At 44.3% G+C, this 19,176-nt stretch overlaps 1 protein-coding gene and 1 non-coding gene across 3 annotated transcripts in view; both read right to left on the minus strand.

Moving 5' to 3' along the window:
- The window catches only part of LOC101067728 (glypican-5-like), a 25,207-nt gene extending 7,175 nt beyond the window's left edge, over positions 1–18,032 (minus strand). For both annotated transcript variants that reach the window (XR_003886373.1, XM_029828664.1), the window contains exons 1-9: positions 17,762–18,032; positions 16,485–16,646; positions 13,374–13,921; positions 13,035–13,217; positions 11,962–12,104; positions 11,797–11,856; positions 11,503–11,625; positions 5,784–5,901; positions 2,274–2,418 (exon numbers count right to left, since the gene is read on the minus strand). Coding sequence is in view for 1 of the 2 variants with exons in the window: in XM_029828664.1 (XP_029684524.1) it covers positions 2,274–2,418; positions 5,784–5,901; positions 11,503–11,625; positions 11,797–11,856; positions 11,962–12,104; positions 13,035–13,217; positions 13,374–13,921; positions 16,485–16,646; positions 17,762–17,939 (1,660 nt within the window). In the remaining variant the exon portion in view is untranslated. The remainder of the gene's footprint in view (positions 1–2,273; positions 2,419–5,783; positions 5,902–11,502; positions 11,626–11,796; positions 11,857–11,961; positions 12,105–13,034; positions 13,218–13,373; positions 13,922–16,484; positions 16,647–17,761) is intronic.
- Positions 18,033–18,750: 718 nt separating this feature from the next.
- On the minus strand, positions 18,751–18,823 carry trnam-cau (transfer RNA methionine (anticodon CAU)). The gene has a single exon. It is a non-coding gene; the product is annotated as a tRNA-Met (tRNA).
- Positions 18,824–19,176: the final 353 nt, after the last annotated feature.

Raw genomic sequence — 19,176 nt, forward strand, 5'->3', positions numbered from 1 at the left:
ATTGTGCTCATTTGTGGAGGAGCAAAAATCAATAATTCTAATCTTTTTGAATTCACAGGGTGCTCAGGATAAGAAATAAATGAAATAAAACCTAAAGAAAAATGCCCAGCGGTAACTCAAACACCTCACTGAATACTGCGGATATATGTTTAAAAAAAAAGGTTAATCTATAAAATACAGAAATAATAGAACTAATAGTAAATATTACCACATATACGTTAATACTTGCTGTTCAAACCAAGTTTACAATCCATCTATTTCAAGTAAAACTGCCACGTCTGATCCTGGAACAGTTTCTCCTCCCTGCCTGGGAACTTTTAAATGGACTTAAATCAAACAATAAATAAGAGCACCCGGTGTTCTGTCTGCATCGGTGCTAAAATAACTTCCCAGTGTTTGGTGGCCTACATAAATAAAACACAGGCCTGGCAACGAGCTGCAATGAGCAAACTTCTCCAAATCTGATGAGTCCCCGGGTGATCCTGCGCCACCTCCGCCTCTCGTCCTCTGCCGTCCATCCTTAGTGCTCGGCAAAGACCGGATGTCAGGAGGATTCGTTAGAAGATACGTGGGAAATGCATTTTTCGGATCATTGTTCAGGGTAGAGCAATGACATGTGGCTCAGCCGTGTGCCAGACTTGTTTGCATTCACAGAGATTCCATCAAACAGGCAGACATGCAGAAAATCCCCTTTGTCGCTTATTTTGATTCCTTTCTCCGGGAACGTTGCTACACAGATAGGATCTCCGCACGGAACCACCGGCTTGGTAAATCATAACTGGCAATTTTCTCAGCAAATTGCCAATGTGGCTGTTTGGGGCCCGGCGGGAAGCAGGAGCTGCCACACACCCGACACATGAAGGTTAAACTTTGAGGGTATGGCTAATGTGACAAATAGCTGCTGGTAGATTACATTTGCTCTGTAGTGCAAGAAAATAAAGGTTTAACGTGACAAAGAGGCTGCAGTTTGCCATTAGGAAGGGTTTCGATGCACCAGGAATAGTCAAAAACTGTTTGTCTTCTCACATGATCTCATCTCCTCTAGAGGTGAGAATGGGTTTAGTACAAGCCATTAAGATAAAAGCAAAATTGATGATTTAATGAGAATTTAATTAGGCCTTAATTCAGTATCATCTGCAACACCAGAATGTGCCGAGAAGTAGTTAGAGTGCTCTTATTTTATGGCAGTAAGAGAGTCAAAGAAACTATAAATTCAGCTCATTTATAGTGAATATCAGCAGATGTAAACGGCGGATAAAGAACGACTCCCTCTGCCTCGGCTGGTAAATCTCGTCTGCAGCTATTTAGAGGCAGATATACGAGGCACAGTCCTTATTTGAATTTTACTTGCCGCTGTTTGCTGAATGGCCACCATTAGCACACTGCTAGCCAAAATCATGGTGATGACCGCACGATATGGAACTCCAATCCAGCACGGGTTTATTTCCTGAATTCTTAGCCAGACATCCATCATCTTTGTACCTGTCACTATTTGGGAAGCAGACAGGAAGCAATTTCTTTGCCAGCATTATATAGTTTGATGACTTACACTATTGCAATAAGTGAAAATCAACTCAGTGTGCTATGATGACATGAGAAGGGTCAATTCATGTGACACTGACCTTTGACCCTATTGCCTCATGCCCTTGGGGCAACATCCCCTGCCACTGACATCATGAATTACCTCCTTGGTGACAAGTAAGAGAGCGATCATGCAGAAAATGTGATCCTATGAAGTAGTAACCAAGGCTGCAAACTGACCTGGGGTTTAAATGTTTCATTCAGTCTTCAAATATAAACAGAGCATTTACATTTTAAAGTGCTTTGGTCCTTGTAGGTTAGAGTTTAGGCTTTACAAGCCCTTTCTTTCAACCACATCTGTATAAAACTGCCTTGTGGTCCTCAAGGTTCATCATGTAATAGTCATTATGCATGTATGGAAGCATAAGCATGATGAATAAGTGAGGAAAAGATAAATGAATAATAACTGGTTATTTTTACGTGTCTCTTTTTGGGGTGACCTGCTTGTTAGTGCATCCGTTATCCCGGCTAACAAGAGCAGCAGGAACGAACCTGCTGAGACAGCGAAACAAGAGGAATGGTAGAGAAGGAGCGAGGAAGGAAGGGAAAGAAAGGGAGCGGGAATCTCTCCCAGGACTGACTCTCCCTTCAGGCCAGGCATGTCCCTGTTAGCTAAAGATCAGTGAGCCTGCAGCATTAAAACACAGCACCAGACCCAAGAGTGTGTGTGTGTGTGTGTGTTTGTGACTCACCTCTGTTCTCTCCTGATGCTTCACAGCCGTCTTCATCATCACAGTCGTATCCACTGCCTCCCTCCATCTGTGCACTCCCTCCCTCTTCCTCTTCCTCCACCTTTATTCTAGTTTTTCTCGCCCAGCCAAGTTCGACTAAGAGCTCCTACACACAGACACACAGCGTCACACCTCTGGAACAGACACACTTTCCATGTACGCTAAACTTTTGCTGGGGTAAAGTAGAGAAAAACACAGTGAAAACATGCCCAAACGCACAGAGACAAGCACTTATAATTGGTTCCCTACGTGATAAATGTGCACCGTAGATAACAAAGTTGGATAAAATATGAATTTCAGCAGATAACAGAGTTAAGGCCAAAGGCTACCAGGTTGATAAGGGATAAAAAGATATATTGCACTGGCATTTCATTTTATTTCCCCCCCCCAAAGATAACGCTTCAACCCAGCATCTAATGGAATGAATTGTTCAGTATAATCTTGCACGTCTGGCAGAGAAAAGGCAAAAGTGAGAGCCGGTTCTTTTCTAATTACAAGCATTTTTAATCCGAGTGTCTTTTGGCTAAGCAGCAGACGCACACTCGCTAATTAAATGTTTGGATTGCAGTGCACGTGCAGTGTTATTCCTTCAACACACGGACGCGCTGGTGGGTAAACAGCAAACACTGGTCACACTGGGGGTGTCTAATCGCCATTTTATTGTGTCTGAACCGAGAGGAGGCACATTTGCATCAGGAGTGTGTTTAATGATAGCAGCATGTAGCGCTTCCCACAACGCCAGGGCCAAATGAAGCTCTGCAGTCTTGTGTGGCGGTTTGAAGGGTGGACTTTTAGTTTTACAGCCTCTTTTTTGTGCTGTTGCTATGACATCAACCAGGCATCAATTTCATCGAGCTTAGGTTAGTTACAGAATTTCTGTTCCTCGCTTGTTGACATCTTCAGCTTCTTTACATCGTCTTTACATCTTTAAACATGTAAATTCTCCGCAGGATTTGATCGTAAAAATAACGCTGAAGTCACCTTCTGCCTGAGACAAATTTGTGCAAATGCCAAAACTACAAAAAAACCAATGGAAAGACAGAGAAACATGATGGAAGGCCTCCAAAATGCAGCTGATGACATCATTAAAATTCAAAGGAGGCTCCTTTGTCCTGCTCAATATTGTTCTGCTCCCCTCGTTGCTGACCGTGCGTGCGAGAGTGTAAATGGCACAAATGACAGGTATGAATAATTACCAAGCCACCCAGCGCATTAATGTGTGCACTTCTGACAAATGGCTCAGCCCACAGGAAAATAAAAGAGGAGTTCCAGCATGAAACCAGCACGGCGAAGGAGGCTTATGACCTCAAACGCTTTCCACCTTTGGCATATCTGACTTTTCCCTTTGGTTTCTGCTGTGTCCTGTTACTCCAATCTGTCTTCCAGGCAGCTCCAAAAAAACATTGATCACTGGATTCTCATATCCCGGCGCTGTTTACGTCTCAACTCCGGAAGACTCAATTGCCTCTAGATCACAGCGAACAGGACAGGCATGTTTTTTTTATTCAGTTAATAGGCTGAGGATGAAGCTCTGGCCCATAAACCCATGCCAAGGCATGGCGCTGACTCGGCATTCCCTCCATGCAAATGCAACATGATTAATGGACTCGGCGTCAAACTCAAGTCGGAGCGGAGAGGAAAAAATAGACGGAGAGGAAAACAGACAACATGTCCATTAAGTGGTTTTCCATGGATCCATACATAATAGCAGCAGGTCAACCACGCAGCTACTACATTGACCGTGCAAGGTTTAATTTACCCTCGCATGTAGTGGGCAGAATAACCATGTTTACATCGTTAGACTTGACATCAACGCTCGTTTTTCAGGGTTAACAGTAGTTTTGTAGTTATGGCTGAAAGGATGACCGATTAGCCTGATTATTACCCATAAGTCCTTGAAAATTGAGTGAGTCATTTCAGCCAAATCATAATTCACTCGCCTCCACGTCTCAAACCTCTCAGTCAGAATCGGCCCCACGTGCCACGCGAAGTGATCCGTTCGCCAGTAATTCTTCTTGGTTCGGCAAATCCTCATCTATGTTTAGAAAAGCTTAAAAGTAGCGTGAACAGCTGTGCAGGGGAAAGTCAATATTTATCATCTTGCATGAAATTAAACATCCTTTTGGTAATATTTGAGTAAATAGATGCTGCGAATTGGAAAATAGAATTTAAATTAGTTTGGTATTTTCCCGGGATTTTTGAGAGCAGCAAACAAATTGCGTCTGGGTTGAGGATTAGATGGAGCGAAGTGGGACATCAGGAAGCGGACTCATCCAGAGCTGAGGTGCCTGCCAGGCATCTCCCATCTGGAGCTCTTCCAGGCACATCCAACTGGGAAGAGACCCTGGAGTACACCTAAGACTCACAGGAGGGGCTTTACACAGCCTCTCATCTAGCCTGGGAATGCCTTTGGATACTGGGAAGGGATGGAAAACACTGCTGGGGAGGGGCCCCGTCTGGAATAACATCTGACATCGTGACCGAACCACCAGGAGCAAAGAAGTTATGATGAAAAGTATGGATTATCTTCCCATTTGGCCTTTAAATACCAACAAATACAGACTGAGGCACCTTGTGAGTACTTAATGAGACCACAAAAGATTGTTTTGTTAATCTTTTGAGTTGTTGGTAATTCTAGTTTTAACATTTAGATTTATTGAATAAAGACTTGAATGAGATTACAAGAGATAAGAGACACACACAAGAAACACACAATCTGGAGCACAAGCATTGTAATCTAAATACTAATATAAATAAGGTAGCAACATTTCTAGAGATTATTAACAACCTTTATACAGGACTTTGTATCAGATCTTCTCAATTCCTCTGAATGTATCCAAACCTTAAAGAATGGGTCAAGGTAGGTAATCAATTAATCTATATATATTCACAAAGATGTTCTCGGCCATGAGCCTTGGCGGAGGTTGCTTTGTTGTTCATAAAGGATCTTTGAATGGGTTTCACCTCATATCCTAACTATGGTTCCATTTTAAATAAAATAAAATAGGACCATAGTTAGGATATGAGGTCGAGTAATGTATTACTGTTTACAGATGTCGAGGGGAAAGTATCAGCATTGGAGGTGCCAGTGTGCACGCTCTGAGAATTATGTGAGTGGATGAATGACGCGTGTCAGTTTTGGGTCGAAAATGAAAAATGTCCCAGGGAGTGAAGAATGAGTGAAGAAAGAACGGTGACTTTCATTTCTCTTCCCATAAGATTTCCTGTCAACACGGTAAATTAGGGCTGTGGCAAGTGCTGGAGGAAAGATCGGTGAGTCGCCAAAAATATAAGAGGCAGCCTTTGGGAAACACGCCACGGGCATCGGATCAGACGGCAGGTCAAAGCACCAGTCAAGGTGTGACTAAATGCAGCACGGGGTGAAAGGTCACGAGGCCACATATGTGTGATTTCTATGTCTTGTTGCTGTTCTTGGTGCATATCTGAAGGACATTTGTGAGATTTGTGTACCTGTGTCAGCTGCTCCAGCCTCAGCTTCACCCCCTTCAGGACAGGGTCGGCGTTACGGACGGACGCTTCGGGGTTTTTCCTCTTGTTTTCGAAAGCGCTGCCAATACGACCTGCATAACTACACAAACACAGAGGAGTGAGGGGTCACGGTACTTTCTGTCCCACTTCTGAATGTGTCTTGTTCTCCTGCCCCAGTTTACACTCAGTCACGATGCCACCGTGTTTAATCGGGCCATAATAATTCACTTCATGTGCGGGGACGCGCGCAGACACACCGTTTGATGTAAATTTATCTGACGGATATTTTCCTGGAGTGCGTTTTGAAAAACAAGAACGTACCTGAAGCACAAGTTTTTGCAGCTTTTTATTTAGATTTTGACTCTTTTTATTACTTCTTTATTTTGCACAAACATAATGCAACAGCATTACTCATTTTGAATGTGGTTCCTTTTGACAGAGTCAAAATTATTTGCAAAAACTCAGTTTAAATACACCAACAGTGCTTCAGTACAGATGCAATTTACAGCACCAAATATCAATATCACCAAAAAAAGACCACAAGTAATCATGAAACTCATCTTAAAATGATTAGTTTAACTTCAGGTCACATGACTAGATGCGCTCATGTCTTTCTATGTCACTTCCCACAACACTCATGAGATATGTAATGACTCATAGTTTCCAAAGTTCCAAACCAAGTTTGTTAGCTAATGCAACTAGCTCAGTAACCACTGAGTCTACACCCTTAAAAACATAAACACAGTCTGGCTATGGCAACAAGAGCGGAGAACTGTGAGAACCAAAGAACAGAAACATGCACAGCGTCATCCAATTATATATAAAAGAAAAGACTTCAAGTGTGGGTTCGGCCCCCGGCCACGGGAGCTGTGCTAATGTTGTGTTGAATATAATCCTATCAGAAATTGCATTTTCCATGCATATTTGACTAAAGTCGATTCACCTGAGGCCTGACTCAGCAGCTCGGTGTGTTTTCTTGTGTTTTTGGCTTTGGCCCGATATCAACAGCACGAGTTCAGAAAAGTGCACATGCGATGTCTCTGCAAGGACCTCTCCGCGAAGCAGCTTTGGGGCTAGTTCACATTATTTATGCAGCCGAGTGCACACAACATCAACAGATCAAGAGCCTGTTTAATTTAAGAAATAATGAGAGAACAGACCCTCGTGGGAGAATGTGCTTATTAGAGAGGAAAAGAAATGTTGGGTACATTCAGCAGCATTGAGGAAAATAATGACCAGCAGCTTTGCTCTGAGACGCATTATTACAGTTAGCACGTTTGAGGAGGATAAAGTGGTGAACAACCGGACTGCAAATGATTAACACAGCACTGGCTGCGACTGTGCAAATGTTCCGTGAGAGGGTCTGAATGATTGCGTGCACAATTGAGAGAGATGCACTCGTGGATCATTTTAACGTCCACGGTTGTTTCGGTGCTGAAGAGTTCTTTATTCATACAGGTCAGCATCTCATAAGCAGTCGCACTGAGAGTGATTGTGCTGCTTTATGCTGCAGAAGTGTCCTAAAGTGCTGATGTCTGTTTGTAATTTGAGCCATTTCCACATTTTATCCGGGTGTTTGATGAGGGAGGGGCTGCACGCAAACACGTCTACAAATCCTGGAGACCTGGCTGGAGTCTGAAATCCGACTTTATGACACGTAACAAAGCTCATGATGCCGGTGGTGGAGCAAAGGTACACAAAAGGGACATTTCAAACAGTATCACCATGGAAACTAGTCCTGGTGACGACGAAGATACAGCGAAGACCAGCAAAGAAAGACCACAAAATGGATCTCATCTGAAAGGGTTTAGAAGTGTTTCATTCGGGATGAAACATTATACACAGACGGGTTTATGGGATGGAAAAGCCCCAACATGTGCACGACAGACTAGTGCAAAATAAAATGCATGACGGGAAGGTTCAACAAAGACCCTCGAATTGTCATCAAAAGTTTGAGAGAGTAAAAGAAGAAGACAGTAAAAGGAATTGGACTAAAGGAAATGGGTGAGGTGAAGGGATGAGAAAAGCTCAATTAAAAGCCGCAGACGGTGCCCGGGGGGGGGAAATACCAGCATTCCTTAAACACCAGAAAACGTTCTGAGGATCGGCGTTGGCACCACACAACCGAGGATGAGTGTGTAAACACCTCGCTGTTGTCCTGGCACACTGGGGATTTACCCAGCCATCCACGCCAGCATCGTCTGTCCTCATTAGGAACAATTATTTCTTCTACCGCAACACTCAACACACTAAAACTTTTAGAAGAGAGGATTGGGACAAGTAAACAAATGCCTCATTTGTCATATTACAGCTGGGTGTGTGAGGCCATCATCACATTTGAAGAATGTGAGAGTGTGTTTATGAGAGAGAGCAAGCTGCTCACACACTGCAGATAAAGTATACCAAAGATTATCTGGCCGATTAACAGACTGACGTACGAGGAAAGAGAGTGATCGTTAGAATATTATAGATTATGTATTATCACTGCGTTTACATGCTCACAAACTGTGCTTATGGTTTCCCTGAAACACAGATGATGATGGCTTCCTTGAAGAAAAGCAGCAGCTTCTCTCCTGAGAGCCAGTGATAATGTCTATGTTTGACAGATCCAGGATCAGCAGTAGCACAAGTGTTAAAGAGGGAGCTGAGCCGCGAGGCAGCGCCCCCCCCCACACCAGCGATGACCTCTGGATAGGAGGGCTGAGCTCATTCATGGTGTTACCAGAGCGACTTTACTGAGCTCAACCAACATACGCAGCCAAGAAATGAGCACAATCTGACACATTTTTGACAGAAATGCCGTGAGAGCGATGACGGTTTCATCCACCAGGTTAAATCAGAGCCACGTTTACAGAGTCAAGGTTGCTGTTGGGCTTTCCAACGCTGGACGAAGCCCAAGTGTCGATGAAATTATACATGCTGGCAAATCTTAATAGCAAAGCTCCTGTAAAATCCTTTGTGTGCACGTCCAGCTGAGATAAAATAAAGCGTAGGGCTGCTATTGATTTTAAAGGCCGACTGATGGATGCTGCAAAGAAATGCCTTCAGCTCTTATTGATTAGTGACACCAATATGTGTTAGGCAGAACAATGTGAAGTAAGAAACAAGCAGTTAGGCCCAAAACAAACCCCACTGCAGACAAACGTGAAGGGACCGAATCGATCATCAGAAATACAGGAAATGCGTCACTTGAAATATCCAAACAATTGCGAATTTGAGTTTTAATGGGCCATAACCCATGATCAGCAGTCTGACCCGCCCAGAGGACGACAGCGTCTTTTATGGGTAGGAACAGACATTTTAGCCCCCAGGTGGGAACAGGAATCATTCTTGTTAATGCTTCACCACCATTAGATTTATTATGGCTGGAGGGGGGAGATAGCAGGTCAGTACCCGGGAGATAAGTTCAATATTAACGACTTACACAAAGCAGATTTTTCCCCCTCTTTTTTTTTATCAATTTGGTATCTAAAAAGGATATATGTTTGTTTTATAATCTTCAGATCATCAGGATAGTTACATAAAGAATTTCAGTGTTGCACTGGGTGATTGTGGTCTGTCTCAAATCTGAGAGAAGGTAGCAACAGCGTTAGGTGTGATGCTATTTTTCTTCTCCTGTGGAGCATTTATGGAAGCTGTCGGAGCTGTGAATGATCATCTGGACAGATTACAGGCTGTTGGGATTCTGACATCACATGATAATATCTCAGAAACTGTGCTGCAGAAGAGACGGAGAGGTGTGACTGTGAGTGACACCTAATAAGATGTAGAGGAGCACAGGCATAAATCAGCAGAGCCGTAATGACTACGCTGCACCGTTGATGCCCTCAGTGAAGGGACGGTTGTCAACGGTAGCGCTCACACACACACATTTGGATGGTGTCATGTGGAACACAGTAACATGGTAACAAAAATGCCACGGAATAACTATTATACGCCCACCTCATGTGTGACAGAAGTAGTGAGCCTGACATGATTCATTCTTCTTACTGCAACAACCCACAGAAACATGAAAATATTGGGTGTGGCACGTTGTGGAAGCGGAGTTAATGGCTCGCGATTGAGATTGCAGTTGAGATGCTTCCCCCTACCGGACAAGAGCAGCTATTACAGGTCCGAGTTCACCTCTGTCTGGGTTTAGAACACAGGTATTAATAGAGAAATGGCTAAAATAAGTTGGCTACAGATGGCCGGTGCAACATTACACAAGGAATAAGAACAAGAACAGAGGTCACTTAAACTTTAAATGTCAGTGCATGATCTAAATTTCTTTATATAACAAGTAGGACATGTATAGGTGTAGAGAACCACCGCGTGCACACATAACGGTGCACATTAGGGCTTTCTTTTTGGCAATGCTAGATGGATAATTCAGGAGCCAGCGATGCCTGCTGCCCTTTCCTCGGTCATTATGGTTGGGCTGTTAACGTCTAGGTTCGAAATTGTTAAAACTATAAAGTTAAATGTTAAAACCTGTGTATTTAAAATTCCTTCCTGTTGGTTGTCTTTCATGTTTTAAGACATCCTGATCACATATCTGTTTCAGTAATGTTATGTGATCTGTTTAAGATGTTCTAGAGTGCACACACACTCTCACCAGCACACACACACACCGTGGTGAGTGAAGTGGGTCAGGGGGTGGAGGAGGTGAATGAAAGTTTCAATAGGATGGAGCAATGAATGGTCGGGTGAATGGATGAATGGATGAATGACTGGATTGATAGATGATAGAGAGAAGGTGTAAAGAGGTCAGAGAGGCACAGAACGGCTAAACTGCAGAACGGAAACTCTTTATTTATTAAAACGCCACTTGGGCACAATGGTGATCTTTCTCAGCCTGCTGACTAGTTGATAAAATGACGACATGAGTCAGAAACTCTGAAGGCTAAAAAGGGGAAAAATCCACCCCAAAAATCTGCTCCTCTCAGAAACAGGGCAGGTCCTCACAGATGAACTAGGAAAAAGATGATTGTTGCTTGGTCGTGGAAAATTGGTGAATAAACCAAGACTTAATTCAAATCAATTTTAGATGGTTTAGTTGATTAATTAATGTGGTACGTACTGCCAATGCTAATTATCTAAACCCAAACAGCTGTGGCTCTGTGAATAATTTAGGGTATAATGTATATCAGCCCATATTCTGTCTATATTAGACTGGACATGCTGGTATGCAAGTGTGTTTTTGTGCACAGCTGGGAATGCCTGTGAATTGTGTGTTTGTGTGTGTGTGTTTGTGTGTGTGTGTACCCATTTTTGTTGCCAGTTGAAGCTGCCAAAGCAATCACCATGATAAAGGCTCTGGAAACGAACCCTCTAACCTTCTAACTCTGTCTTGCCCCCACCCCCCAAACCCCCTGGCAACTATTAGATGCCCCGCGCCAATCAAGCATGCACGCACCCACGTACACATACATGTACGTGCACGCGCACACGCATTTGTACTTCTATGGTTGTGAGGACTTTCATTGAGATAATGCACTTCCCAGCCCCTCGTCCTAACCTTAACCTTCAAACCAAGTCCCAACAAAGCCAAGATGTCCCCACTTTGCATAAATGTCCTCACTGTGCTAGTAAAATGCATCTGCTGGTACTTAACAGGTACAAGAACACACACACGCATAAGCCGAGCCAAGTCACTCTCTATGATGGGGCTGCGCGTTCAACCTTCATCAAATATGTGGCAAATGAAAGACACACACACCTCTCTACAACTTCCTGGCCATTCCAGCACGTGTGCTGCTCAACCTCCATCTCACTCTCACAGAGCATCTCGGGCAGCTCTGAGAAGAACCACTGGTACCGCTGGATAGAGCCCTCAAACTCCCTGAAAGACAGATTAAGTTATTACAGTTAAATCCAAGTATTGTATGCTTGATTTTTTTTCCCAAATAACCATTTTCATCTGCAGCTCTGTTCCATTACATCACCTTCAGAGGGAAAATGGCCAATAGAGTTGCTGGTTAAAGACACCGCAAACATCCAATACTCGAGTTACCTTGAGAGTTTTTTCAGGCTGCGACTTTTGTCTCCTTGAGACCCTTTCAGTAGGAAAGACCTGGTGTGATGCAGCAAAAACAAATTGCACAAATCCATTATGGACTGCAGTAAAACGTTAGAATCCTCTATGTCTGTGTCATCTCATCACATGAGTTTATCCCACCTATTGGAGCGGTCCTGTAGGCGCTGATTAGCAGCTGGACCCGCTGTGACGCCCCACCGCTCTGACGTCACCGATGTGGTGGAGCTGGCGGGTGCATGTGACAGGGCGGGATGTGAACTCTGGGGTCCACACACTTTCTCTGCCTGAAGAGGACAAAGTTTAGAGCAGTTCGGAGATGCAGACTCACCTTTGCTTTGTTGGAGTCTCCTACCGAGACCTCCCAAATCAACCCAGATGCCTCCTTGTCCACATCAAAATCATCAATAAAGAACATTTCTACTTGTTTCTGCAACCTCACATCAAACCCTTAACTTTCAGATCAAGAGATCAATTCATTTAAATAAAAAAAGCTTGATAGCAACACAGAATATACCAATGCTCTGTTTAAATCTATTGATAAGTATCAGTAGTGAACTTATGCTTGTCCTTCCATCTTAAAACCAATTACTGCTAAAACTTGGATGCCGCTGAAGATTTAGTCTTTGCTGATGCTTCTAATGGATGAGAAGCCTGATCAAACAATCAATCATGCGATTTTGATAATGGTATTTTCTCATAAGCCACAATTAGCAGAGGGATTATGCTTGTGTGTTTGTTTACCTCTCAGGAATCTACTCCACTAAGTCCACAGTGTTCTCTCAAAGTTGGACGGCTACTCCGGCTCATTTTCCAACAGAGTGTGCGTGCATGCGTTTGTGTGTCGTCTGTTTGTCCAGAGATTAGCCACAGAAACTTTCTCATCACTCAGAGGCAAGCCGTGTTCTGGGTATCGGTTGTCCCGACAACCAGGCTTTGTCTAGCGCTGGATTTTAATTCACAGACTCTCTCTCTCCAACACACACACGCACACGCAGAGACGTGCGCACACACACAGGGAACCCCTGATTTTCTAAAGAATGAGACTGTTTTTAGAACTTCTAGGTACAAGGCTTTGGTGAAGAAATCCAACAGCCTGTGTGAACTAAAACTCATGGTTTCGCTATTATTACAAGAATTTAATGACCTTTTTCTGACTTCACAGCACCTCATTTTCCTGTCACATCTCATCCCTTCCCATCATCCCCACTGCTTACGGTGGCTGTAATGTGCGGTCCGTGCAGCTGAGCGTGCAGGATGGCGTCGTTCACATGATTTCGGGCCGCTAACAGAGCTAATTCCATGCTGTTGTGGTTACTACTGGTCGCTAAAGTGGCAGCTAACCGCTGGAGCAGTACCACCAGACTCTTCCAGGGGGCGCCGAGATCCGACACTCCCATCTACAATTAAGAGAGGGCAACAGACGAGGTGAGAGGCTATGGGTCCCTTCAAGTTACAAAAGGGAAGGATGGGAAATGGAAACTGTTGTGAGTGCAAATAAGCTGTCTAGAGAATTCTGAAGCAACCAAGTGAACAAAAACTCAGAAATCACTGACCAGACATCCTCTCATGATGTTGACACACAGTCCCGTGCAGGGTCGTATCAGTGTCAGCCCTCTGCAATGGGAACAGTACTGCATCCTCACTAAACCGCGCCCGCACTCTCGAGATAATGTCAGTCTTTCGGTGGCGTTAACAACCTCTCCAGCCAGTTTTAGCAGCTGGCTCAAAGCCCGGCCCACTCCCAGCACACGGGAGAGGCTGCTAAGGAGGAGACGTGGATGGGGTCCGAACGGGCCGACCTCCTGCCTCATCGTCCGCAGGCAGTGTTTGTGAGTGCCGGAGTGGAAGGAGGACGGCTGGGGTGAGGGGTGGCCCATCCCAGGGTTGAGCAGGCGCTGGTAGACCAGGGGAAAGAGGTCATCGTAGAACCGGTGCACGGCATTGTCCAAAGATGAAACAGGGTCCCCTGAAAGGTGGCGTTTAATGCTGCTGAACAGCTGGAACACAAGGGGGCGACAGTCGGACGCCAAGGCGGAATACGCCGTGTCAAAGAGAGAGCTGGTCAGATTAGAGGTGAAGGACACGAGTGAGTCAAAGGTCTCTGGAATGAGAGAGGAGACAGAAAGGAAGAGCTGGTTTTACCTGTGCTCAACAGCAATAAGAAGAAACAGCTTTGTTCTACCTGTCGGTGATACCTGATGCTATAAAAGCAGCTGAGATTAGACTTTAGAGACATGAAACCATACTTTGATAGGATTCAGAACTGTGATCACTCAAGCAACGTGATAATCATGATATTGATTTTCCAGGCACCACTGAGCGTTTCTATATCTGTGCCTTTTCATTTGGACTTGTTACACAGCGAATGTGACACTCACCTTGGACGGGCTGCGTAAGGGCCGAAATAGTACCCAACTTAACACACCCCCGCGGTTACTTTCATTACCCTGTTATCTTTAGTCAGGCGATAACGAGACACCTAATCCCACCACGCACCCTGTTTCCGCTGCCCAGCAGCATCTACTAAAGAGGACTAGAGTGTGACAGTTAGAGCCTGTGTTTGAAACCTGCAAAGGAAAAAAGCTGATGTCAAACTAATGGCATCCTGACACACACACACACACACACACACACACACACACACACACCAGCATTCAAACTCTGGTGGACAGAGGGGAAAATCTACTTATCTATTATTTTCACTGCAGAAGCGAGTTCATTCATGCATGTTTGTGTGTGTTTGTGTCTCCAGAGCTTCACATTTCATTATTTCACAGCTTGTTTCTCTAATTGGGACTTAATTAAATACGTCGGACAATGACACAGGCCGCATTCCCTCGTTTCTGTCCCGTCACACTGGCACAGACCAGCAGGTGCTCTGCCCCTACGCCTAAAGGACTCATCCTACTTTTAGGACTTTGCATATTTGTGCCCTGGCAGGAGAATCAGAGGTGCTCGGCAGCACCGTGTGACACGCAGAAGTCTGCTCTGAGGTCATGTGATCAGCTCTTTACCCGCTATGATTGGATGACAGCTGCGTTATGAAGGAGAGGCCAGGAGGGGTTTTGAAGGAGACAACACACACACACATACACACACTAACGTAATCCTCAGGGTGTACATGTAGCCTGACAACGACCGCTCTGGGCATGTCTCAGTTTTTATGGTGGGTTCTTTTAAGAGGGGGATCCACAGAGATTTGGCTCGCTGTCATGCAACATAAGTCACTTTTGGTAAAATATGACATATCACCTGTTTCTTTGTCTTCCTCTGTGGGAAACGTCGTCTGAAGCTGAACTGCGTGCGACAGATACTTGGGTTTTTTTCTTTTTCTCGTGGTTTTTATGTGTTGTCCTCATTCAACACGTTCTGGGTGCGTGGAACTGATAATCAGCCCTCCGCCGCGTATGAAGAACAGAAAAAGGCGCGTGGGAAGTGAGGCGCACCAAAGGCGCAAAAAAAGCACTTTGGCCGTGTCTGTCTGCTAGGTTTCATAAACTTTGACACCCCCCCACTCTATTATCTTTGCAGCAAACGGACACACACATACACACTATCATGTACACACCCACAAACACGCAAGTTCTTTCTACCACACACACACACACACACACTCTGCTCACACAAGACTGCTGAATGGTGTTGAGAGACAAGTGGACAAGCAGAGTATTCTTCCTCCTATTCAGAGCAGCCCGTTAGAGACCGGCTGTTACCCATAGCAACAACGGTTTGCTGCGGATACGTATTGAATGTAAACATTCTTCATCCTTTGCGCTCTCATTGGTCAAGAACAAAACCTGATTATTACATAGACAGATGAACAGAGAGAGAAAGGGGAGAGTTGTAACACGGTTTTCCGCAGCTCCCTCTGAGAGTTTGCGCTCTCAAAGTTCTCAATCGGACGTCAGTTGTTTGTTTGGCTAGCCACTGCGGCGCCTCACAAAATGAACCCGCCTCACATCACTACCCCTGACACAAACTAGCTATTTCATGACAGACACACAAAGTGAGAATGACAGGAGGCTACAGGCCATTGACAGAGCTGTTCAAATGCAAAAAAAAAAATCCCCAAGTGAGTTCTTCCACATTGGCAATCGCCAAACAAATCAAAAATGTATCTCGATGTGCGTTTAAAAAAAAAACTCAAAATCAAAAACCAAATAACTGCTGACAAGCGTCCTCCCTGTAGTTTAGAAGCAACACAGGCTGTGAATAGCGGCGACCTGCTGGATCAGGTTTGGACTAAATTTATAGTTGTGCATCAATGTTCAGTTGTTGACCCCGAGTCTTGTCCTGCTGTAACTGGGGGTAACGGTCCGAATGTCAACAGGGCCAATGTGGCACAGGGGCGCAGCGGTTCGGTCTGTTGGGTTTACTCTGTGTCAGCGATGTGATAGAGGAGCAGCGAACAACCCCAGAACAGCTGTTACTTGATTTTCCCACAGATGACGGAACTGAAGTTTTGAATCTATGAGCAAAAAAGGTGGATATTTTCACGACGGGACACTCTAAAGTTAATAATCAAAGAGAAAATAGGGTGCGATGGTGGCACCCCCTGGATCAGACCATCGGAAAATGGATCAGAATGTTTGGAAGCGTGAAACAAGCGTGAAAGGTGTAAAACAAGGCAGCAGAGCTTCCCGCTGGAAGCTTCTCGCCCTCACCTTGATAGGCCTTGGTGTGCCCAGCGATCAGGTACTTCAGCTCAAAGCTGTAGGATCGCATCTTCTGCTGCGTCTCGCTGCGGACAGCTGCCATGTAGCTGTCCTCCATCTTACTGGTGCAGCAGCTGGGCCCGGGGTGGACGCACACTCGCAGAGACTCGCCTGGACGGCAGAAGGAGGACGGAGTCATGCTCGTTATCATGTTTTCACACGGGGAAGATCCGAAATGACGCAAATTTTAGAACACATAGTGATCTTAAAGATGAAAAAAAAAACTTAGCTTATACATTGACACACGGACAAACACATGCAAACACATTGCTGGCATAGCTATGGTTCATTTGGAGGGCTGTGATAGGTTTATAATGGGATGGCAGCGCCGATTTAATTCTGGAAACAGCCGCACTAAATCAATCAGAGTGATCGGAAGGGGAAATATATGGCAAAGGCACCTGACCCTCATCAGTTATAGAGCGAGGCTGCCCAGTCCTGTTACGACAGGACATACAGACAGCATGTAGGTGAACCCATGCTGCACAGTAAAGACTTTTATGAGCCTTTACTGGTCTATTCTAACCCGTCAACAGGTGAGAGACGGCTACAGCATCAAATCAAGAGTACAGCGTGTTCTTGAAGGCAGATTAGGTTGCTTTTATGTTTCTTTTATCCCTCCGCGGATGCAGGGAGTGGAACTCCATGAAAAGACTATTTCCTGGGGAAGAATATTTGCATTCAATCTTTGGTTCAAATGACATCTGGAAATAATTGGTTTTATGATTGTGAAGAAATGCGTGACGACAGTAGCAGAGTTCCCCTTTTTCTAATGACTATCCTTAACCGATTCACTGCCATTCATTCATATTTCTGAGGGTTTCTCCTGAACCAAACAAAATCTCACACTCATCTTGAGAAATCAGCATCTTTAATGTAACATTTATAAACAGATATGAAATTTTGCTGCTGCTCCGTCATTTCTACAGGGTCCTTTACAACTTTAAAGCTGCTTAAATACTTCAAGTCAAAAGCAAAACACGCATGAATAGAGACTACTACTAAACTACTTTCGGCAGGATCGAGATGAAGTGAATAAACATCGTGAACTTTAGCAGGAGGCTTATTTTTAATTATTACATTTAATTGAGTGCGGCTGTTAATTGGCACCAAACCTCATTTAAGAAACGCAACAAGTTGTCAGATCAATTCCAGACACATTTCGGTCTATATTATCCTGTGGATTAGGGTAAAAAGATATAGACGCTTGCGCGTGTATTTCTGACCTGCTCCGGGCCTGTCCGGTACCAGCTTCACCGGCCCGATCTGGCGCAGTAAGTAGGCTGTCTTCACCTCATGACAGCTGGATACGTCGGCTGACCTGCAGCCGCTCTCCGCTACAAAAACGATATAAAACCAAATCAGCCAAAACAAGTCCGCGTTCTGCAGTGCTGCACGGACCATCGCAACATCTCACTCCAGAGATTTAATCCGAATGATTCAAATCAATTATGAGGAAGCCCTCCGGCACGGCGTCACTTCAAACTTTATCTGTAGCTCTGTGTGTGTGTGTGTGTGGGGGGGGGGGGGGGGGTGAGTGGGTGCGCACCCTCCTCAAGGCCCTCCTCCTCCTCCATCTAATCTAAATATCAGACTCGCTCACTTTAGCTCAACCTTTCCCATCTAAATGAAGCCAAACAGAAACTTTTGTCCACAAACTTTTGCTGACAGTGTTGAAGAACACACCCTCACTTCTGCGGCTAAAAAAGAGCGAAGAAAATGAAATCATGTGCTATTACAACTGTTACAAGAGAAATTGAGTAATTCGTTCACGAGACACATTTTGAATTATTCAGTTTTTCTTCTTGTTGATTACTTACATAGAACAGGGACACATTTTGGATCGAGTGTTAGATTAAATCTATTCATCATCATTACAGTAAGTATAAACGATGCTGTTTGCAAGCAACCTACGCGCCATCTGCTGGTCATGTTTAATCATAGTAGAGTCATTTATTCAAGGGTCCAATCGAGATTTCTATTGATTACGATGCTGTTTGTATGCAATATGTCACTTTCAACGTTCCTAATGTAGAAATTTCGGCTTATTCGCCCTTGGTCAGGTTGAAAATATATTAAATGGTAACTGCATATAATTTATTAGTATGATAGTATGATATGTGCGTCTTCTATATTCGCATCAAAGTTTGCGTAAATAAATTTCGTGATAGGTCTCAAACATTTCAGACGATTTTTGGCAAAACGAAAAATCTAGTGCCCCGTGTGAGGCTCGAACTCACGACCTTCAGATTATGAGACTGACGCGCTGCCTACTGCGCCAACGAGGCTTCCGTAGAGCGCACCCTGAACGCCTCATTATGAAAGCGGTCAAAATGAAGCCTATAACCATGATAAATGCATAGATAAATGTACATCGTCAGCATCTGATGATTTTTGATCATTTCCATCGTCGTATTTTTTCAAAATTCAATGAACAATAGTTAAACATGCTGAGACCAGTTAAACATATTAACTAAGAACTCTGCCAAGTCCTGCACAGCCCCAGATCCCTCAATATTGAATACAACTAGACTACTTAATCTAGTTTGGCTACTAAATTACAGCACAATAACACTACTTTTAGCATTGTTTAGCACTATTAATTCAACTGGGAATGAGCGAGTCACCGTGCCGAAATTAG

Source organism: Takifugu rubripes, chromosome 20 (genome assembly GCF_901000725.2).
Source record: "Takifugu rubripes chromosome 20, fTakRub1.2, whole genome shotgun sequence".
In the NCBI taxonomy this organism is placed as follows: Eukaryota; Metazoa; Chordata; class Actinopteri; order Tetraodontiformes; family Tetraodontidae; genus Takifugu; species Takifugu rubripes.